We start from the raw sequence: 22,785 nt of genomic DNA, 5'->3' as shown, positions 1-22,785 counted from the left end.
TGACACGGCCTGTGTTCTTATGGATGCTAGCTCCGGATGTCGACCTTCCCGAAGAAATTCGTTCATAGCTATCTGAGAGCCCTTGAAATCATTATATCTTTTTCTTAAAATACACATATACATAGATGAAAAAAATAATAAAATTCATGCTTCATAATCATGCTATTTTCATAAAATGCATTTATAAAATCAATGCTCATAATAAAATATATTTTTTTATATCACATATGCCGATCTTTATTTTATGAAAAATATGATCTCATCAACAACAATTCTTTGCATGAAAAATATGATTATTTAAAAATAAATAAGGAGCATAAGATCTACTTATCTCAACCATCCTAGATCTTTAATCTTCCTTAAATGAATAAGATAATCCTATTTAAAATATTAAATCAGGATCAATTTTTATTTCATAAATTAAATAATAATAGAAAGTGATTGATTAGGTGACCAGTCCGATAGACCACCCTAGCACTAAATTGATTCGGGATCATAGGTTCCTAGAAGAAGAAAAGATGGCCTAATATGGGATCCATAGGTCTTCTTAGAGAGAGAAAGTAATGGTTTAGACCAAAGAGAAAGAGAATAGAGTGAGTCTCTTTCTCTTTTTTTTTCTTTTCCTTTTTTTTTCTTTTCTTTTTCTTTTTCTTTTCTTTCTTCTTGTCGTGGTCTTCTTTGGCAAAACAGGGGACCGAACGGTCCCCCATTTTTGACCAGCTGATCAAGGTCGTAGCCGGCACGACGGTGGTCGGCGGCAAGAGGGCGACCCACCCAAGGCTCGGAGGGACCAAAGCCGGAAAGCCAAGAAAAGAGGGGCGGAATAGGAGATTTTTTTCCCAACAAAATTCGGCGACTTCGGTCACCGACGATCATGCAGACTGGCACGGGAAGGAAAAGGAAGGAGAGAGGGAGAAAAATCGGGGCTTACCTGGAGCTTCGGTGACGTCTCCAGCGAGAAATTGAGGCGAGCACGGTGACGGCTTCGACGAGCAAATTCCGACGATCCTCGCCGTTTTGCTCGGGGTTCCTTGGTGGAAAGAAGGGAGAAGGGGTCTCCCCCTTAAATAGAGCCGGAGGGAGGAGTTTGACTCCTCCCTGGCAGCATTTCCGACTCTGATTAGGAGTCGGTCGGGAGGAAGAAGGAGACTCCCTGCAGGAGTCTTCTTTAATTTTTTTTTTTTTTTGGGGGCTTTTAATGGGCCTTTGAGCTGGGTTTAAGGGAACAGTGTATTACACAAATGAAGTTATAAGCTAGTCTAACCACAAACAGAATACCATGCCTTCTTTTAATTTCTTTCAGTGATGAACTTAGGTGGCCTATTTTAAACTTTGAATTGGCTCAAAAACTCAAATGTATTACGTATAGTTGGTTCTTGTAGTCATATCTCACAAAGAGACTCTGATCACAATTATGCAGAGCATCTGCATTGGGTCTAGGTTACATTAGGCTGGAGCCAAGTACTCCAATTTCAGTAAGTTGTGCTCGAGCACAGTTTGCGAACCCAGCAATGGAGAATTGTGGTTTAATTCAGGTCGGGTCGACCCGTTCTCCACGAACCCAAAATTACCAAAATTTGGTTCACGGCCGCCTCAAAATCTTGATGTGGGAGGTCGAGAGCCCAGAGAACCCAAAAGAAAAGGGTTAGATGGCGTCGTGCGGCGGCGACGGCGGCGGGTGCCAGTCCCACTGCCGGAGGCCGGAAGAAGACGACGGCTCGGCGGAGGGGGCCCGAGAGAGGCTCGACGGCCTCCACGTCACAGACGAGCACTCCTCCACCGCCGGAACCGGGGGCGGGGCCCGGTGCTCCAAGTGCGGAGAGGAGGGGCGTTACTACAATGGGCTGTGCGCGGCCTGCTTCCGGATCTCTGTCTATAACAAGTTCAAGCTGGCTGTCACCTCCAACGCCATGATTTCCCCCACCGATAACGTCCTCGTCGCCTTCTCCGGCGGCGCCGCCTCCAGGTCCCCCTCCTGTTCTATTAATATCGATAAAATCTTAAATTTTGCCTTGTTGAAATGTTGTAACTTATTTTCTGTCGTCGTCTCGTGTGGTATTGTGGCATATCTTGATTTCTTTTTAAATTCTTAGCTTCAGACAAGGAAAAAGTTTTTATTTTTTACAAAGGGAACGCAATTATACTTTTTATTATTATTATTATTATTATAATATAGGAAAACGGTAAGGCAATTATGGTCAACTGTCTACGGGCCATTTGAGAACGTGGACATCTAAAATTTTTTTGAAGGAAGATTCATATCGATAAATGTTAGTGGAGGGAGAATGAGAACGCTTCAAACAAATAAGTACCTTCTGGTTAAGCAAGCAAAGCCTTAAGAAAAACGGTATTCTTTTTACAAGAACGACTACCAAAAGGGAAAGATTATGAGTCTTATGCTGCAAGGACATCAACTTTTAACCCCTACACTAAAATGAGAAATACTTACAATTGGGGGTGGCAAATGGATCAGGCCGGGTTGACCCATTCTTTCTTTTCTTTCTCTCTCTCCTTCCTTCTTTTGTTGGAAGGAGAGAAGGATTGGTATTTACACCATAGAGGGGTGGAAATGGACTGGACATGGATATATTTATAGCATTCATCTAGTATCCTCATATGTATATGTATTGTCAAGGAAAAGTGGTTACAAATATGGATACATCGACGTCCAGTCCATATCCAAAAATCTAACCATATTTGCAAATCTAGTTAGTTCATGTAGTTCTTAAACACCAAAGAAGAATTAGTGGCAACGTCAGCATATCTTTAGTTTGGTCTTCTTTCCATACAGTGATCCCTTAGATTTTGTGGATTGCATCTTTGGCGGTTAGTTTTTAATTTCAACTACTGTAACTTAGCAAATTATCATGATCCAATTATTTGTGGATGCAATTATGTCTTTATTATTTTTTATACAATTATTTGTTTATGTTAGTATATCAATAAAAAGAAACTTGGGAGGCTATTTGCATAGAATGAGTTAAAAAATACAAGATGGAACAATGTTTTGATCCATTAAATTTAACTATTCAACAATATCTGTATTGGGAATGTCTGGTTCGCTTAAAACTATGTTTAAAACAATTATGGGTACCAATTTTAGCATCAAATTGGATACACTGATACACCATTCATGTCCGATCTGTTTTCAGCCCTAACATGGTAGCAGAATAAAATAACTCTTGTTTGTGGGATCCAGAGAAGGTATTTTGTGAGGCTCTTGGACTTTGTTCTTATATATAACAGAAACCTCTCTCTTATTCTTCCCATAAGAGAAGCAAATTGCCTAACTGTGTAGATTCCCTTTATTATCTGGATTGATATTCTTTTTATTATTGCTTTCTTGGATTTATGCTGTTAGATATGCAGGTGGGAGTTAGCTCTTAGATTTTCATAGAAATTCCATCACGCTTTTCCTTTTTTTGTAGACTATTGATCTGGAGGGATATATATTCTATATTACTAGATACTCTCTGTTGACTTTCATTCTTAATTAAGGGTCATTGAACAGAAAAGGATGAAGACAAACTAATGTAAGAGATGCATAAAACGACATTAACTACAAGTGCTAGCTTTGCTATAAGGACTCACTTGGTTCCGTTATGTGCTTATTTTGTTGTGATAAGGTTGCACTTTGTCAACTGTAAATTGGTGGGGTTTGGGTTGAAATCATTTATTCATGCATTCCTTTAATTCAGTATATAGCATTTGACTTTATTGTCATTAAATAATTTCTCCCCTCACTAAATTTTATTTGTGTCAGAGTAGCCCTACAATTTGTTCATGAGATGCAAGGCAAATCATTGAAGAGCTGGGATGCAAGTAAATCTCAAGCTCTACCAGTTTTTGGTGTTGGGGTTGCCTTTATCGATGAAAGCATTTTTTCTCTCAACCTATCAGATGAGACAGAAAAAGCAATTGAAGAGCTTAGATCAGCTGTGTCAAATTTAACTCCTCCGCATAAAGAGTTGCATATTATACCCATTCAAAACATCTGTTCTCTGAGTTCTGAGAATGGGAGGAGCAGACTGAATGAATTACTAGAAATGATTAGTGATGCCACCGGAAAAGATGATTTTCTGCATTACTTACGGATGCTTTCCTTACAAAAGGTTCTGATCTCAATAATTGATTTTTTTCATTACTCTTAGGTCAACACATTGAAATTGTGTTTATGTTGTTTTGATGTAAATGTCTTCCAGATTGCTTTGGACAAAGGGTATAGCAAAATATTGTTAGGATCGTGTACATCAACAATAGCACGCCATATATTATCCGCAACTGCGAAGGTTTGTAAATTCTCACCAGTTCAAAAGCTAGCTATTATATAAACTTCCCTAATTACTTATCATTATATTTTGTGTAAAAATAGGATAAGGTTTATAAAACTCTTGCTCATATTTGTCTTCAGGGTCAAGGTTATTCTTTACCGGCTGATGTGCAGTACGTTGATGCGAGGCTGGAAGTCCCAGTGGTTCTTCCTCTTCGCGATTGTCTTGCACAAGAGCTCAGCATGCTCTGTCATCTTGATGGGTAAGTCGAGTTATAGTTTTCATCTGAAACAACTTTCTTATTTGATAGTAAATCAAGTTTTCTCCCCCTTGAACACCACCCCTCACACTGCACCCCCCACCCCCCGAAACAAGTTTAACTGCCTGCTCATTTTAACTGACTATGCACAGTTTCAAGACACAGCAGCTTCTTGAGAGGCCTTGTACTGGCATCAACAGTTTGGTTTCATCATTTGTTGCACGTTTACAGGTGAAATAAGCATCTTCTTAATTTTAAGTCTTATACCCAGCCAGCTTGATTCAACTTGTATATTGAGGCCTAGGTGGTGTTCTCAACATAGTTACCTGTGGATTGTAGTCTGATCTTTATTTTAAGAAGGCTGCTTTTGCAGGAAGAAAACCCTTCTCGAGAGCGCACTATAGTAAGAACAGCAGAAAAGCTCAGGCCCTTTGGTTTTAATAAATTCATTGAAAATGGTTATCATGATTTCCTGCCATCCCGATTGCGTTGCAAGTTTCAGAATGTCAAAAATGGTGAATCTTCTCTCTCTGATGTTCTTTGTCCAATATGTGGAAGCCCACTTAATGAGTCAGAACTCCAATGTTTGGAAAGCATTCAGAGCAAGGCTGAAAAAAAGGTCGAAATTTTTGCTGGCCATTGTTGCACAAGCTGTTCTTTTCAGATATTGCCAAAAGGAAAAGCCTCTCTCGAGCATTTCTATTCAGTTCTACCACAATTGATGACAGAGAGAATGAAGGATAGTTTGTGTTTTGACCGAAGCCAGCTAAGGTGAGGGCTACCTGTTTGCATGTATGAGTATGCTTTGTGCATGTGCACTTGTTTCCTTTTCCCTATCATTTGGGACTATATGCGGTCAGATCAACTCAGTGGGCCTTTAAAGTTTAAATCCTAACAACTCCACCCTCTCCAGAACTATATCCACCCAAATACAAAGATAGATTTTCCCCAATCAATTATTGTCTCTTCTTGGATAATCATACCAGAGATTCATCAAATGCTTGCTAAATTTCGTTCGCAAATGGTTAATGAAGTGGTTACATGGAGCATTTGATTTTTAGAATGTTCTGGTCATATGACCGATGTGTGGCAGTAGGATTGCAGTGGAAAGCATTTACTCATTTTGGGATTTATTATTACTGTTTAAAGTTAGTTTGGTTTGTTCTATACTCACATTTTGTAGCCGATCCTTCTAAATCTTTGTCATTTATTTGAGTTGTTTATGCCTTTGTTATGTAGGGATCAAATAGAGGATTGCCTGCTTGCGGATGATGATGATGATGATGGAACCTGAACTTCATTTACTTGGTGAGCCAATTTTTTAGTATATTTACCTTTTATCATTCTCATCAACTATAATTTGTTCATTAGATGTTTGAACCTTATAGGGGGTCATGGCAATTAATCCACGATTAGCTGGCTATTTCATGCATTAACAAGTTGTGGTTCGAAAAATATACTCTCATGTCCTCTCCTTTTGAAGCAGATCGAGGTGGAAGAAACTGATCAGATTATGTGGTTGTTTGCTGCATCTCTGAATCATGTTGCAATCTCAGCTGCTCGGTGCAAGCTGGATTCTTATTATCGGTTGGATCAACAAGTCTTCAGCTATCTATAGCGGCCATGGGTGCTGGTAGCCTGGTACTGTGACCATATGAACACATAATTGCTGCCTTTCCAGCAATGCTGTGGGGTGCGTTATTGAGTTTTGAAACATTCTAGCAGGAATTGCTTGTCACAAATTTGAGATATATGAGAATCTAATATTTTGTTGCATAAGCTTTGAAATTATGATAATTTGCTTGTTGGTTGCTCGTATTGAGGGTGAAGAGGATATATAGAAAACGGCTATCAGGTGATGTGAGCCAAATGCACATGTTGGTGATTAGAGACTCTAGGCTCTGGACAAGTTATCAAAAAGCATATAAGACTGTTCATCTAGAATGACCGATACAAAAGGTGGCATAAAAATTTGACGGCATTAGACATATGAATGATTTAGCTATTTACGAATGAAAATTAGGATTATTGAAGGCTCTGTCCAAATGTGTCGATCGTGTCGAGGCAAAATACAAATACAAATTAACAGTCGTTGTTATATTTTCCAAATGAAACCAAAATAACAACAAAAAGAAGTATATGTAACAAATGAAAAAGTATCAACAGCGATGATATCATCATCATTAGAGCAGCATACAAGAAGGGCCATCACCAAAATGACAAGGAAAAGAAGGGCAACCATGTGACACAATATTTGTTTGCTAGCATTGGAAACTACACAAAGGCTTCCTTTTAAGGCAGGAGACCAAGGCAACTCGTCCGTAGGACAACTCAAGGACAGGGCCAAGCCTTCCATGGTTTTGCCTGAGAAAAATGGACGTCAATGTAAGGCTTCCCCGAGGTCCCCACTTGTGTGTGGCCTTTCATATTCCTCTACAATATAAATATACAACATGGTGGACCGGTTCCTGGCATGCGCATTTCACGTGATTATTCATGGAAGGAAGAGGAATCCGAGGATGATATGTGATGATAAAAAAAATGCTTGTGTCGTTCGTTAGGGAGTCCTGGGATTTTTTTACTGAAAGAAGAGGAGAGAGATCTGGGATTTTATGACCAGATGGCCCTGCAGTCGGGAGCAAAATATTAAATTCTATAGTTTGTCTGATGGTCGGTGAGACGGGTAAGTGGTGACTCTGCCATTTTTCTGCAGATTAGTTGGAAATTGAATAAGAGGTGAAAGTACTGCACCTTGTTGGGGCGATTGTTTCCAAGGCATGTACACAAACCCCAAAAATAAATAAATAAATAAATAAATAAAATAAAATAAAGAAAAAAAGAAATTTATACTAAAAAATTAATTTAAAAAATATTATTTAAAATTTTTTTTGGCTCTATAATATTTAATATCTAACTAGTATATATCTATATGGGTGTTTACACTCCATCCATTTATATTATGCAGTGCTCCCTAATCTATATAGATCATAGACCATGCCTATTCTGATACCCTTTTTAGTAACCCATGACATCACCTAAAAAAGCTAGCCATTAGATATTATTGAGATTTTTTTTTGTTTTATATGGGCACTCAAGATGTAAACAGTATATAACCAATTGTTATAAGAGCGGGATGGTAGTATACTACTATCCTTGTAAAAAGCATAAATTTGTTTTAGAGCAAATTTTGATATCTAATCTCTATGTCTTTTGTTAAAATCAAATATTCTTCTGCCCAGCAATTTTTTTTAAAAAATTGCTCAAGTTATTATCAGGGGAAAATGGATATTTTCAATGTTGCTAAAGCTATCTTCTTTTAAAAATATAATGTGGAGTAGACTATTTTATCCTATAGAGAGAAGTAATTCATCTCAAAATAAAGTGGATTAGGAGTAAACTAACTAATTCATTTTACATTACCTTATCCTACAACCAAATGCAACTTAAAGAAATAAGGTCCAATTCAAGCATGTGTGGTAGCATGATGTTGTTATCTTGATCACATATAACCAGTTCCTACATACATGGTAAAAATAAACCACAAAGTTAAGATACCATGCGGATCCTTGATAGATTGAAAGATCTTTTGCCCTTAAATGGATAGATAGGGGAGCGCCACGAATGCGCACAAACATATTCAACATACATGAGAGATATGATGGCCATGCTATCTTCACTTTCGGATAAGAAAATTTCCATGGAAAGTGTTTAGGTGAGAGGTCCCAATCCACATACCTACGTCTCATAGTCTAAAATTTAATATCTGATGTTGACAATACAATTGATGATCTAATAGCCCGTAATATCAATCATGAAATCAATTTCAAATGGACAGCGATGGCATTGAAGCAATGGTACAAGTGGCATCACAACTAGACTTGGAAGGTTTGAGATAACATCTTTTTCTAGCATGTTTATTCTTTTCTAAAATTTTTTCAGCTCAGCTGTGACAATGGTGGGCTCAAGGTGACAAGCCCACCCTCTTCTCTGAGGAGAGCCATGGGAGGACCATTGACATGGCCATCCTCTGGCCATTAGTTTAAAATCATTGCTTCTTCTTTATTGTTAGCATTCTATGGGGTGGCGGGTCTTGAGGGGGAAATTGAAAGAAAATATAATGTGGGGCTCTGATCTGACCTTTTCCTCTCGGGTTGGCAATGGACGTCACCTTTCTTTCTTGGCAAGTCTCTCTTATTGAGCTCAAAGTTAGGAAATGTTGGAAACTTGCACACGGTTGGGCCCCTCCCTCTCCCCTGTTTCTCTTCCTCTCCTTTAGGGCGGCTGATGGTTCTCTAGTTGGTGAAAATGTAGTGGTCCTTGTCATGTTGCTAACTTGGAATCAATTCAAAGTTTAATATAACAGCCATAATAATGATGCAAGCAGCTGTTCTAACATATTATCTTGTACTTAGTTGTTATTTTGTTATAGCAGATACGGTATGATGAGAATAATTTTGATTATTATGCGTATGTTATTGTTTATCTTAATAAGATAATTTTAAAGTTCAACAAAATATTGTATTTTTCCTCAATGAAAATTTGAACAAAAAATAGCTATTGTTATTTTCTGTAATAGTAATTAATTACATAATTTTAATTTGGTTGCTCTTTGGGTGAGAGATAGCGAGGGACACTCACCTAACACTATAAGATTTTTGGGATGCATCATCCAAGAATTGAATTCATACTCTCTAGTTGCCAAACAAAACTATTTCAATCTAATATCTAGAAATATTAACATTATTTGAAAACTTGCTTAATAATGGCCTTTCTTCTGGAATAAAAATATTAAATTACACCTTTATACTTTGCATATACTAAAGCATGTTCCTTAATAATTATAAATAATTTAAATGCACTAGATGACAATTCCTCATTTATTTCATTAAATTTTTACATGCAATCCCATGATAAAACTAGATATCAGTTAAAGATATTAATCTAGTAGCAAACAATTATTAGTGAAGTTCAATGGCTGCTCGTATTTTAGAAACTTAGTGCGAAACTATGAATTATTGTGGATAAAAGATTAAAAAAAAAATTAAACAGAGGAAATAAGACCATGTGGCTGCAACTCAAGATGCGAAGACAATCCCTATCATTCAACGGTTAGGTGACGCTTGGGCTAAGTCTCACTTTTAGAAAACCAATGGGTAGCACTGTTTCATTGCTTTTGGTTGAGGAATTTTGTGGCTTAAAGAGTCGAGTAGATAAGGATTAGAAACATGTCCCCTAAATCATGCAAATATGAGCTCATACTCCAACTTTCCGGACCACGGTTAATTATAGGTACACTTCTTTGTTGGACTTTTAATTTTCCCACATTTGAAAATTAAGAGTAGTTTCATGCCAGAGTATGTTCTCCACCATTGTTATGTTTTTCTATCCGTTAGTTTTTTTGAGAGAGACGCTTTGGACGATGCCATGGAGGTTTGCTTTTCTACACATAGCAACTCATTAACCATATGGCTAAAGGGGATTGGCACAACATATGAAATTTATTATCAAACATGGAGATAGCTTGATTATTGAATTGCGACATCAGCAAAATGAGCTTGATGAATCTTTTGTGCACACATATTGATGCCTCCAAGTGATTTCCAAATATATTTTTTTTCTCTACTTATCTTTTGAAACATAGCTATTAGAGCAACCGGTGAGAGTGTAATTTTTGTTTACAAACCCCTATGCTTCTTTTGAAAATCTATGCATTAATTGACAATTGCGAAATTTCTCGAGACTATATCAATATATTATTCTTATGCTGATGATGATGGTTATCGCATAGATTTGTTAGAAGAAACAAAATGCTAGAATTTTTCTTAAGAAGTATTCCCCCATTATTTCTATCATCTCTGCAGGTCGACACTTCTTGAACAAATGGTCAATTTTATGTAACCAAAAGCATATTTGAGAAGACCTGAAAAAGACAATTCAAGCTCATTGTCTAATATTTGATTTTTGTTGGTATTAATTGTCACTACTCAACCAATCAATTAAATTTCTTCGTTCTTGTGGACTCCCATTGGTCACCTTGATGTAAATTCCTCTTTATCTTCAGTAAAATTTGGGCCGCTTATTTTTGCCTCCAATTTCATAAAAACGAAAGAAATTTATTATCAAATATGGAGGTTGTTTGATTAAGAAATTGTCAAATCAGCAAAGTAAGCTCGTGTGCACATACCGGAGTAATTTTCTTTTCCTTCTTTATCTTTAGAAACATAACTATTGGAGCAACCGGTGCAATCATAATTCTTCTCTTTTGGTAACACTTCATAGACAAGACTAACTACTTGGCTTCAAGCTGATGTCTTATCTCAATTGTCATTATTTAAATCTTAATGATTGTTTTGACAATTAATACATGGTCTTCAGACGGGCTAATCTCCAGTTCATGAAAGGTTAAGAATGTGACCCTGGACATTCTTCTATCCACTTGATTACATAACAAAAAAATAACTTTTTACTTATACAGCAACAATAACTTTTCTGTGCACTGATAAGCCACTCACAAAATCTTACAATTTATTTCCAACATGAGAAAATAAATTATGTCATTTCTCATGCACGCATACACGTATCCAATTTCCCTCACATACTTGTGGTGGAGTCTCAGACCCAGCCACAAGTCCAACCTTTAGTTGGCATGTTGACCAAACCTAAAACCAAAGCATGGCTGGTTTCCAATTTCCAACCTTGCAAACAAGAGAACAAAATATTCAAAGGGGAACAATAAAAAATGCCAATATTTTTTCCCACCTAGAAGAGAGAGGCTTAAGAGGAGCCTTGTCCCTTGCCTTGTCTCCTGGTGACGGCTGAGGCCAACTCCTTCCACCCTACCCTGCAACCTTCAATCTAGGCATAGATTTGTTCTAGATCCATATATGGGTTTTCTCCTAAGATACAAAGAAGGATAAACAGAGCACTCCCTTGTTCTTTATATTAAGAAAAAGAAGAACAAACAATTGGAAACGATATATTATAGGTTGATGGAAGATTCAGATTGTTCTGTTTACACTTCCAACCTCATCTGCCAGGAGAATGATATTGACTTTGATGCAGATGATGGTGAAGAGGAACACCATCAAATGGTTATACTACCCAAAGATGCTGATCTTACCGAAACTGAAGAGTATATGGAGAAGTTGGTTTTTAGAGAGTGCAGCTTGGAGATTCCAAGTCATGACCTTTTATCCTGTACTGATTCCTATTCTTCTGTGGTAGCAGAAGATTGGTTCAAGTGTGCGCGCTCAACTTCGGTGCAATGGATTCTCAAGGTAAGGCCTTCAACTTATTATTTGACCCATTTTATTAGATATCGACAATAAATTGCTTTTCTCAGTTCTTTTCCTGGATTGTACTTTTATCAGATGAAGGACTACTTTGGCTTCAGCTCCAGAACCGCATACTTGGCGGTGGCCTACTTTGATCGCTTCTTTTTGAGGCGAATCGTTGATGTAAATGAAGTGAACTTGTTTTGAGTTATGATTTCATTTTTTTTTTTTTTTTTCAGCTTTTTGATGTACTAACACATTTCATATTGAACAGAAGGGAAAGCTGTGGGTGATCAGCTTGTTATCGGTAGCTTGTTTATCATTGGCAGCAAAGATGGAGGAATACATGGCGCCAGCATTGTCAGAGTATCAAATAGATGGGTATGAATTCAATAGCAAAGCAATCCAGAGGATGGAACTCCTAGTTTTGAGTACTCTGGAATGGCGTATGAGTTCAGTGACTCCATTTGATTATCTAAGTTACTTTACATGCAAGTTTCAATATGAGTATGGAACAAAGGATTTATTACATAATGCCATCGGATTCATATTTGTGATCGCTGAAGGTTGGTTATTAGTATGCAATGGTTTTGTATACATCTTTGTTATATTGAGTATTTAAGTTATTCACTGACAATTCCCCTTTGGTTTTATTGTTTGTAGCATTTAATATAGTTGATTATCGCCCCTCGGCCATGGCTGCAGCTGCCATATTAGCTGCATCCAGCAAAAGATTTACAAAAGAATTATTGGAATCGAAGATGAGTGCTATTCCCCTTTGTGGTTCCTTAGAAAAGGCAAGCCAATATATTGAAACATTTTTTAACTTTATTTTTAATATGGAAAGATTGAATAGAGAATTTAATAAGTATTTATAATAGTGCTCTTTACTTCAGGAGCATGTTTATGCCTGCTATAGTGCAATGACAATGGAGTCACACAAGAAGCTGAACACAACAAAGAGAGGAGCTTCTTCAGATTTATCAGCAAACCATTCGAGCATTGATGATGCTGTTGATCTTGTTGATAGTGCCTCTTTCACTGGTTTAAGCAATAAAAGAAGAAGGTTACAATTGCCAAGTATCCAGTAGATATTATCTGACACTGTTTTATTGCTTGGGGCATGGCTTGATTTATTGAGGAAAAAAAAAAAAAAAGGACTGATGTTGCTGGTTGGGTGATTATTTATTGGCGTGATTAGCTGATGGGTTTTGTAGTTGATTTGTGAGTTGGTTTGAGAGATTTTTAGACTGAGTTCTTGTGTTTAATGTGAAAAAAATGGGGGAAGGAAGAAAGAAGGTTAACACTTTAACCCAGAGTGAAAAAGCTGAAAAGTTGGGTTTAACACTGTTTGTGAATAGTATGGCAGCTGGCCTAATTGGTTCCCTTGTCATTCATCCATGACTACTTCCATACATGACCCTTGTCAATGACAACTTCCCCATATCATTCCATTGTATTTTTTCTTGAATTAGTTTTTCCCACATCCAGTGTATGATATTGTGAGGCTGATGATCTGAGCTAGAGGTAGGATTTAGAGTTTGCTTGGTATTCCTTTTTGATAGAGGTGCTTTTTGGTTTTGTAAAGAAATGAGAGTGGTGTTGTAATATAGCACACTTGTCTTCTATGTTGCCAAGCTGAAAGTGTGTAAAGGTGATTGAATGTTATTGGAATTGTTTTGACTCTTGGGAATGAGATGTGATAGAATTTGTATATGCTCCATTTTTTATCATCAAATCAAAACCAAGCATTGCTGTTTGAATCAAATGAACTGTTCATATAAGATTTAGCACTGTCCTTTCACAATTACAAGGCTTCATGATTTATGAAAATTAGAAAATATTCAGCTCCAGCAGAGGGTGGGTGATATCTTAGCAAAAATGATGAACTTAAAGCTTGTTCTGTAATTGACATACAATTACTACCTTAATGGCTTCAAAATGAACCAACAACCCACTAGCACTTATATGTAACTGAAGATTAAGCTGACACTCTCCTCCTGCTCTATAGCATAAATGTTAAAACTGATCAAGTGAATTATATACTAAGGATAAAAGTGATTACTTGTGGAGCTCCATCTCAATAAGTCGAACATAAATTTCCAAATCAACGATGCTACTAGCATGATGCAAACGTTCTAGGGTAACACAGTTCTGAAAAATTAACATATAAGGTTGACATGTAACTTTGTTATCTTTTGTAGCCATCAATGACATTTGCTTAAGTAATGCTGAGAGATGCTATAACCATGCAAGTTTGTAAGGTTTATACTGATGTGGCAAAATGTGAATGGCCATGTGCAGGGCTCATGTGGTTTGCCTCTAAGGGTGGTTGCCCGATTAACATGCATTCTAGTAAATTCATAGCTTTATGTGCACAAATAGGTACTTTTTTTTTTTTTTAATTTACCTTAGCAAACAAAAGGATCAATAACTAGGATAACTGTAACTATTGTATAGGGGTTTCGATGATATTGAGGTACAAAAAAATATCTTTTTCCACACTTGTGCAAAAAAAAAAAAATCTCAACAAGAAAAACACATCAAAAAATAGTTACAAGTCGGTATGTAGTTTGTTGAGTTTCATATCGAAAGTCCTGTATGGTTTGTATCAAAAACCTGGCTTGCTGATAGTTTCAAATGTTCCAATATGGTCATCAAGTTCATTCCTTTTAGCTAGGTGTCATTTATATTTGTTTTAAATTTTAAGATATCAATTGTACCCATATTGTATTAGCAGCATTGTTTCAGCAATATTATATTATTAATGCTACTAAGACAGATAAAAGTGATCACTTGTGGAGCATCAGAACTCAAAAAAAAAAAAAAAAAAAAAAAAAAAAAAAAAAAAAGCCAGCTAGCTTAGCTCTTTTTTTTAATCATAGATGGTCTTTTAAGTTACAGAATTTTTTACAGGCACTGCCAAAGAAATGACCAAGGACTTTCACAGCTCCTCCACCTCTGCTGCACCTCTCTTTTCCTTATGAGAAGTAGTGCCCTGTGGAGCATGTGGGCTCTGTCATTTGTTTACAGACTTCCACGAAAGGATCAGAATGAGCCCCTCAGAAGCCCAAAAAAGGATGGAGTGGAATCCTATGACCTCCTACCACCCCTTCATCTCTTATCACATGGTTGTGGCTTGTGACCAAATAAGCTACAAAGAAAGAGGATATAACAGTAAATAAAGACTTTACTTGGTGGCCTGCCCACCTTTGCAGGCTCTAAGGATCTCTGTCCAATAGAACAGTAATTAATAAACACTTTTTTTTTTGGTGCAGGGTAATTAATGAACACTTTAGGTCTATCAAGCCCAAAGACAGAGGATAAGAGATCAACATGACCTGGTCAAAAAAATTTTTTTTTAATAAAAGCTTTGGGGCATGATGGTGCCGGATGCAGAAATAAATTAACTACTAGGCTATGGTGCCCTTTGTCTGCGGAGTATTGTTTGATTGGACGGTGGTCTTTCGGTTGCATCTATAAAAAAAAAGTTATTATGTATGTTTGGTTGGAAGAAGTTATATTCTGAAATGAAAATGGCAACGAGTGACTCCCATTTTAGTTATTTAGTTAGAGAAAGTCACATTCACATTCTGATTCCAGAAGAGCATGAAAATATTCCAATCCCCTAAAATCCAATCCTGACTCTTTCGTAGTATTCCAATCTTATTCTAATTCTGATTTTTATTTCAATTATCAATCCAACATGCCGGAGAATATGGCCATTTCAATATCTATTTCAGTGCATTCTGATTTTGGCAAATGCACCCACAATGCTTTTGGGTTCTAATTGGAAACCATAAATGCAATTACTCGGCAATCACTGTGAACTTTATCATGTTTGGACCACTTTTTAACATCTTATTTATCATCTTGTACTTAGATATAGGTCAGGTTTGGATTGGGTTTGACCATCTATATACAAATCCAATACACAATTATTAGGTCAAAATCTGAACACAAACTCAATCAAAACTCTATAACTATATTCCATATTCGACCTCTTCTAGGTCGGCTATTGCATGAGATTCCACACACAGAAATTTAATATTTAACAAACTATTTTGCTGCATGAAAATATATCCAAAATGCAATTGCCTGAACTATGAAAAATGAAAATACGAAAAAAAATTATATCCAAAAGAGGCATGTGTTTTCTTATCAAAAAAAAGAGGGCATCTATGTAACTATTATTTTTATTATCTAAATCATCTATGCAATACAAAGTCATGAAGAATAAAAAGCATCCTACAATATACAAGCTCTATATAAACTTAAATCGCAACAAATATATTACATAAAAAGACTATAACAAATGATTGATATTGCTTAAAATTTGGTGAAACTAGATTGGTGACGGTTTTGCTATTTTTTCCTTAAAAAAACAAAATTAATAGATATATTCATATACATATATGTATGTATTTATATGTGCAACTATGTATGTGTGTGTATAATCATGTTAGGTTTCCGGTTTTTTAGCGTGGATTTATCTAAACACAAAACCAACAGGACATTGGGCCTAATTTTGAAACCCAAACCGAATCCAATAGTTTATGGGTTTGCTTTTGTAACCTAATTATTTTGTGTTAGTTTTATATTAGTTTGTAGGTTAGTGGCCTTCACTGATGTCCCTACTCGCATGTGCTTGAGTAATTCATTCTTTCTCCTGGACTTAGATTCCTAAAACATTTCCTAAATTACCCAAATTCTAATTCCAATATCACTTGCATCTATCAAGGTTGCCAACTTTGTGTGCTTGTTATTTCTGTGACATTTGAAAGTACATAATTGAAGACTTGTTAGAGAGAGATAACTTACCGAATCTTTAATATTAAGTATTACTTATCTACCTTTTTTATTTTATGGAGTGCTCTCCTGCCCCCAAGTTTTAATCCTTTTAGGCATGCTTGGGGTGGGGGGTTGCCAGAGGATGCATTGGGGGTGTTGAGCTTTCAAATGCCAAAGGATATAAGAATGTGTGATTTTTATTTTAATCATTTGGTTGGAGAGAGTTCTATTCTCATTCCAATTCTAAAAGGAAATGGAAATATCTCAATCCTCCAAAATTCAATCCCAACTCTTCTCTAGTATGCAAATCCTATTCCGATTTCAATTCGGATTTCGATTATCGTCATAAATTAGGCACATTTATGAATATAGCCATTCCAATTCTCTTTCCAATCCATTCAGATTCCAATCCGATTTCAATTTTGGTTATGAACCAAATACATTCTTAATTCATTTGCTTTTGTATAGGGCACCAATTGCCCACCAATGCTGATGGCCCACCAATAAAAACTAAAATTGCTCCAAAATAACAGTTTCTGGTTGGAAAGGTATGCCCAATAATGAACTATGTGGTTGAATTTGGCCTATTATTAGGCTTAAACTCGGTTGCCCAACTGTTTGGCGCGTGGCTTGTTGGCGTCCCCTCTTGAGTTCTGGCCTGTTATTAGGCTAGCCTACAAATCTGAATGGTTCTTTTGGTCGAGGCAGTAATTACTGGTTTTGGCCTTCCATGTCAAATATGATGACAACATAGAACTACCAAACTGTCTGAGGATTTTAGAAGAGAAGGATCAAATGTCATGAGAGAACAAAAAGACTTGAGGTCTTGCGAGACTAACAGCATTTGTAAATGAAATGAAGCCCTTTAATAAATGTCCAGCTGTTCCATATTTCTTTTAATCTGCAGCATGTTACATTCGATACATCAATGATAGCAGGTTCTAATTCCAATACTATGTTGACCCATTCCATGATACCTGCAGCTTCCACACAAGCATGCTTAAAATGGAGAATTTGTATTTTCTTGTGTGGTTTATCTCTGAATCAGCACTACAGATGTGATCTAAATCAACATTCTTTTCGTAGAAATATAAATTAACATTCAAAATTTTGCATTTTTAAGGTAATCTCTGCCAGAGTTGCTCATATGTGGAAAGATGACTTGGAAGTGCCATGTATTTTGTCTGTATCTTCTATTGCCTATCTGGAGAGATTTATCGCTGTTTGCCTTAGACTGCAGCACCGTAGTTTTATCCTAAATCAACATTCAAAAATTTACAAGTTCTACATAATCTGTGCCTGTGTTGGTCATCCGTGGATAAGGTTTAGCAGGCTGGTACAATGACGTGTTACTGGATGGTATCTTATCTTATCCATCTGGGGAGATTCATTTCAGTCTGCAATAAGTCTTGCCAGTGCATATGTTATGATATCAGGATCAAATTCTAGCATGTTTTTCATTAAAACATAAGTTTAGCAAACTGTCTTACAATTCATGCTTGAATCACAAGATATTTTACATGGTAGAGCTCTCATCCATCCTTACAGAACCCTTGGATGAATTTGTTTTGTTCCTTTCCTTTTTATTTGGGGGTGCACTTCTTCAAGACAGCTTTCAACAAAATTTTTACCATCTTGCAGCACCCAAGACAATGTTTCAATAAAACTTTTGAAATTGCTCGAGCAACATTCTGTCACCATCTCTTACAAAAGGAGAGATTCTGCGGTCACGCCCCCGACCCGAGATTTGAATCGAGGATCATGGCAACCGCCGCATACTTATAGAATACTTTTCCCATAAGCATGCAAGGCATTTCATCATGATATCTTCACAACAGTTAAATAAATTTTTTAATATTTAATAATCAAACCTTAGTTCAAATAACAAATCAAAACTCAGTGTTCAAAAGAAAGTAACTGTCTGACAAAGTCAATACTAAAAATAAAATTAAAAATCTTGAATCAAATCTGAAAAAATCCTAAATCAATGAGCTAACTCCATCTCTAATCGCTCTCCCAACCGAAATCCCGCATCACGCTAATTTTTGTTGGAATCTGTAAGAAAAAAACATAAAACTCATCATGAGCTAAATAGCCCAGTAAGCAGTGTATACCTTTAACTGAATAAATCAGGCAAATAATACTATGCATATCAATTTACTAATAACAAATTAATATGTAAATTCATGGAATCATATTCATACTGTCAATCATATATAAAAGTCAATTCATCATAATTTTCAATTATGCTTTTCATCTTAAATTCATCAATTTTCTTAAGTTCTTCTTACCAACCATGACTATGACCACATTATCCCTGTGGCAGGGTCATAATACCGCGTATCTGCTTGCGGTGGGCTGTGAATCATCTGGCAGCCAAGTCCTTTGGAACCGCTGGTCTCGCTGGCGGTTTTGTCGCTGGTCTATCTGGCAACATGTCGCTGGTCTCGCTGGCGACATAAATCTTCAGGACAGTCAATTGCCAACGTATATGTCCCCATTGGTGTGGTCCTCAACACAGTCAGATTGTCAATTTCATATTGTCTTCCAATTCATATATTATTTTCAAAATAATATAAATAAATGATATTCGAATCAAATCAACCATGTCATTCTTTGTGATCATACATCATCATAATAATTATTTAACAAATAACTTCAATCATAAATAATTTCTACAATTAACTTTAATCATAAATAATTTTAATAATTATTTCAATAAATAATTCCAATCACAAGCATGCATAAATTTATTTAATTCAAAATTTTACCAGATAAATTCAGTAAAAGTAAACACTACTTACCTTAAAATAAAATCCAACTAGAAATTCTAGGAATCTCGAAAATCCTTCTCTGAACCTGATACGTCAAATATCATGTTTTATATCAAAATTTCATCGAATTAAAAATAACTAAATTGTTAAAATCTAATGTCCCCACGAGGGTCAATTTGTCGACAGCATCCAGGGTTTTCGAACTAATCCATGGATACCCTAATTATATTTATTTATTTTTATTTTTATTGCTAATTTAAAAAAAATTTAATTAATTAATTCCATAAATCCTAAAATCTAAAGAGAGAGAGAGAGAGAGAAAGAGAGAGAGCAAAGAGAGTTTCTCTCTCCGCCCCCTTTTTTTTTCTTCTTCTTTTTCTTTTCTTTTTCTTCTTTTTCTTTTCCTTTTCTTCTTTTTCTTCTTCTTCTTCTCGGCTCTTCCCGCGCCGGAACAGAGGACCGGCATGGTCCTTCATTGGCCGGCCATTCAGGCCGCGGCCGCTGCGGCGGAGACCGGCGACAGAGGAAGACTGCTCCCCCGGTTACGGAGGAGCAGGGCCGGCGGTCGATTTCGATCGTCGGCGCCGGAAAATCCAAGGAAAAATGGCCCAAAACAGGGGTCTTTCCCGACCAAAAATCGGCGACACTCGTTGCCGGCAGCCTCAAGCAAAAATATGAAAAGAAAGGGAAGGAAGAGAGGAAGAAGAGGAAGGCTCACCCCGGCCTCCGGTGACCTCACCGGCGAGAAATCACGGCGAGAATCCCAACAGTGTCCGCGGCTCCGATTGAGAAAAACGGGAAGAAAAAGAGAGGGAGGAGGCCGATGGTCGATTCTAAGGAGAGGGAAGACCTTCTTATAGAGGGTCCTAGGACTTCGAGAGGTCCTAGGACTCCCAATATGCTTGGATCTCGCCGGAGAAGAAGACTCCTACCGGGAGTCTTCTTCTCGGTTTTTACTCTGTTTTTTTTTTTTTTTGTTGGGCTTGGATCCTGATGTCATGGGCTTGGGCTATAACATTCTTCACCCCTAAAAAAAAATTTCGTCCTCGAAATTTTTCATACCTGTAGTCTCGAAGAGCTGGGGATATTTTTGCTTCATTTCTTCCTCTAGCTCCCAAGTAGCTTCTCTTTCTGAATGTCGACTCCACTGTACCTTGACATAAGGAATGTTGCAACATCTCAGCACCTGTTCTTTACGGTCTACGATCCGTATCGGGTATTCTTCATATGTTAGATCTTTCCTGGCTTGTACTGGTTCAAGTTCCACGATGTGATTTGGATCTGGTAAATATTTCTTTAACATAGAAACATGAAAAACCTTATGTACTCCTGCAAGTGAAGGGGGTAAGGCAAGTCGATAAGCCACCTCACCAATTCTTTCCAAAATCTCAAACGGACCCACATATCTAGGATTCAATTTGCCACGAATGCCAAATCTTGAGATTCCTTTTGAAGGAGATACTTTAAGAAATACATGGTCACCGACTTGAAATTCTAATTTCCGTCTCCTGTGGTCTGCATAACTTTTCTGTCTGCTTTGTGCTGCTCGAAGTCGTTTTTTAATTAATTTAATCTTCTCGACTGCTTGTTGAACAAGTTCGGAACCCAATATTCTTCGCTCACCAACATCATCCCAATGAATCGGTGATCGACATCTTCTACCATATAAAGCTTCATAAGGTACCATACCAATGCTAGCCTGATAACTGTTATTGTAAGCGAACTCAATCAAAGGTAGATGCTCATCCCATGAATTTTTCATATCCAAAATACAGGTTCTCAACATATCTTCTAAGATCTGAATAGTTCTCTCTAACTGACCATCAGTCTGTGGATGAAAAGCTGTACTGAAATTCAATTTTGTTCCTAATGCCTTGTGTAAGCTCTTCCAAAACTGTGATACAAATCTGGTGTCTCGATCCGATACGATGGTCACTGGAATTCCATGTAGCCTTACAATTTCTTTCATATATAACTTTGCTAGTCTTTCCAAGGTAAATCCAACTCTAATTGGTAGAAAGTGTGCAGACTTTGTCAATCGGTCCACAATCACCCAGGCTGCATCATTTTTACTGGGAGTCTTCGATAGTCCAGTTACAAAATCCATAGTGATATGTTCCCACTTCCAAACTGGAATATCAAGAGGTTGAAGTAGTCCCGCAGGTCTCTGATGTTCAGCTTTAACTTGTTGACACACCAAACATTGAGCCACGAATTGAGCGATCTCTCTCTTCATATTATTCCACCAGTACATTTCCTTTAAGTCTCTATACATCTTAGTACCTCCCGGATGAACTGTATAACCGGTCTGATGTGCCTCCTGAAGTATTTCATGCTTGAGTGCTGAATCATTGGGTACGCAAATCCTATTTTCGAACCTCAACGAACCGTTTTCATGTATCTTGAATTCAGATTGAACACCAGCTTCCACTGAATTTCTTATTTTCATTAGTTGTGGATCATCATTCTGGGCAACTGAAATTCTTTCAATGAGTGTTGGCTGAACCCTCATGTTGGCTAACCGTACTGTAGAGTCATATATTCGGATGTCTAATTCCAGTTTTCTTATATCCTCCAATAATTGGCTTTGATGTGTAATTAAAACTGCCAAATTTCCCACAAATTTTCTACTAAGGGCATCAGCAACAACATTTGCTTTTCCCGGATGATAATGGATTGTTAAATCATAATCCTTTAATAGTTCTAACCACCTTCTCTGTCTCATGTTTAATTCTTTCCGTGTAAAAATGTACTTCAAACTCTTATGATCAGTAAACACTTCACACTGCGCACCGTATAAGTGATGTCTCCAAATTTTTAGGGCAAAAATCACTGCAGCTAATTCCAAATCATGTGTCGGATAATTTTGTTCATATGGTTTCAATTGTCTTGAGGCATAGGCCACTACCTTACCATGTTGCATCAAAACACAGCCGAGTCCCTTTTTAGATGCATCACTATATATTGTGAATCCTTCATCTCCTGTTGGTATAGTAAGGATAGGGACTGAAACTAATCATTGTTTTAATTCTTGGAAACTCTGTTCACAAACTTCAGCCCACTCGAATTTAACCCCTTTTTGAGTAAGACGAGTCAAAGGTGCAGCTATGCGGGAGAATCCTTCTACAAATCGTCTGTAATATCCTGCCATTCCCAGAAAACTTCGAATCTCAGAAATATTTGTAGGTCTGTTCCACTGCATTACAACTTTCACTTTTGCTGGATCCACAGAAATTTCATCTTTATATACGATGTGTCCTAAAAAGGATATTTTGTCCAACCAGAATTCACACTTCTTAAATTTGGCATAAAATTTTTTTTTCCTCAATATTTGTAGTACACACCGTAAATGTTCTTCATGCTCCAATTTACTTCTAAAATATATCAAGATATCGTCAATAAATACGACAACAAAC

General features: G+C 36.9%; 2 protein-coding genes across 3 annotated transcripts; both read left to right on the top strand.

Annotated features, from left to right (window-relative positions):
- Positions 1-1,591: 1,591 nt before the first annotated feature.
- Positions 1,592-6,309, top strand: LOC105033260 (cytoplasmic tRNA 2-thiolation protein 2). The gene is made up of 8 exons (XM_010907982.4): positions 1,592-1,966; positions 3,764-4,112; positions 4,203-4,289; positions 4,412-4,533; positions 4,683-4,761; positions 4,904-5,301; positions 5,770-5,838; positions 6,017-6,309. Exons 1-7 carry the CDS (start codon positions 1,650-1,652, stop codon positions 5,822-5,824), a joined length of 1,407 nt encoding a protein of 468 aa, XP_010906284.1. The 5' UTR covers positions 1,592-1,649; the 3' UTR covers positions 5,825-5,838; positions 6,017-6,309.
- Positions 6,310-11,233: 4,924 nt separating this feature from the next.
- Positions 11,234-13,518, top strand: LOC105033261 (cyclin-D5-1). 2 transcript variants are annotated; one of them, XM_073259776.1, is made up of 6 exons: positions 11,234-11,515; positions 11,593-11,807; positions 11,901-11,987; positions 12,079-12,370; positions 12,468-12,601; positions 12,701-13,518. In XM_073259776.1, the coding sequence occupies exons 2-6, from the start codon at positions 11,619-11,621 to the stop codon at positions 12,893-12,895; spliced, it is 897 nt and encodes a 298-aa protein (XP_073115877.1). In that variant the 5' UTR covers positions 11,234-11,515; positions 11,593-11,618; the 3' UTR covers positions 12,896-13,518. The 2 variants fall into 2 exon arrangements, with proteins under 2 accessions (XP_073115877.1, XP_010906285.1); XM_010907983.3 differs by having other exon boundaries at positions 11,234-11,807.
- The last annotated feature ends 9,267 nt before the right edge of the window (positions 13,519-22,785 follow it).

This window comes from Elaeis guineensis, chromosome 6 (genome assembly GCF_000442705.2).
Source record: "Elaeis guineensis isolate ETL-2024a chromosome 6, EG11, whole genome shotgun sequence".
Lineage (NCBI taxonomy): Eukaryota > Viridiplantae > Streptophyta > Magnoliopsida > Arecales > Arecaceae > Elaeis > Elaeis guineensis.
The sequence above is the reverse complement of the archived record's forward strand: the minus strand, read 5'-3'. Positions and strand labels throughout refer to the sequence as shown.

What these genes read in the sequence shown, in the direction of transcription:
- LOC105033260 (XM_010907982.4), top strand. Translation starts at nt 1,650, where the DNA reads ATGGCGTCGTGCGGCGGCGACGGCGGCGGGTGCCAGTCCCACTGCCGG. An exon ending in ATGCTCTGTCATCTTGATGG is followed by an intron (nt 4,534 to 4,682) that starts GTAAGTCGAGTT and finishes GACTATGCACAG; the next exon opens with TTTCAAGACACAGCAGCTTC. An exon ending in CATTTGTTGCACGTTTACAG is followed by an intron (nt 4,762 to 4,903) that starts GTGAAATAAGCA and finishes CTGCTTTTGCAG; the next exon opens with GAAGAAAACCCTTCTCGAGA.
- LOC105033261 (XM_010907983.3), top strand. Translation starts at nt 11,520, where the DNA reads ATGGAAGATTCAGATTGTTCTGTTTACACTTCCAACCTCATCTGCCAG. An exon ending in CATATTTGTGATCGCTGAAG is followed by an intron (nt 12,371 to 12,467) that starts GTTGGTTATTAG and finishes TATTGTTTGTAG; the next exon opens with CATTTAATATAGTTGATTAT. An exon ending in TTTGTGGTTCCTTAGAAAAG is followed by an intron (nt 12,602 to 12,700) that starts GCAAGCCAATAT and finishes TCTTTACTTCAG; the next exon opens with GAGCATGTTTATGCCTGCTA.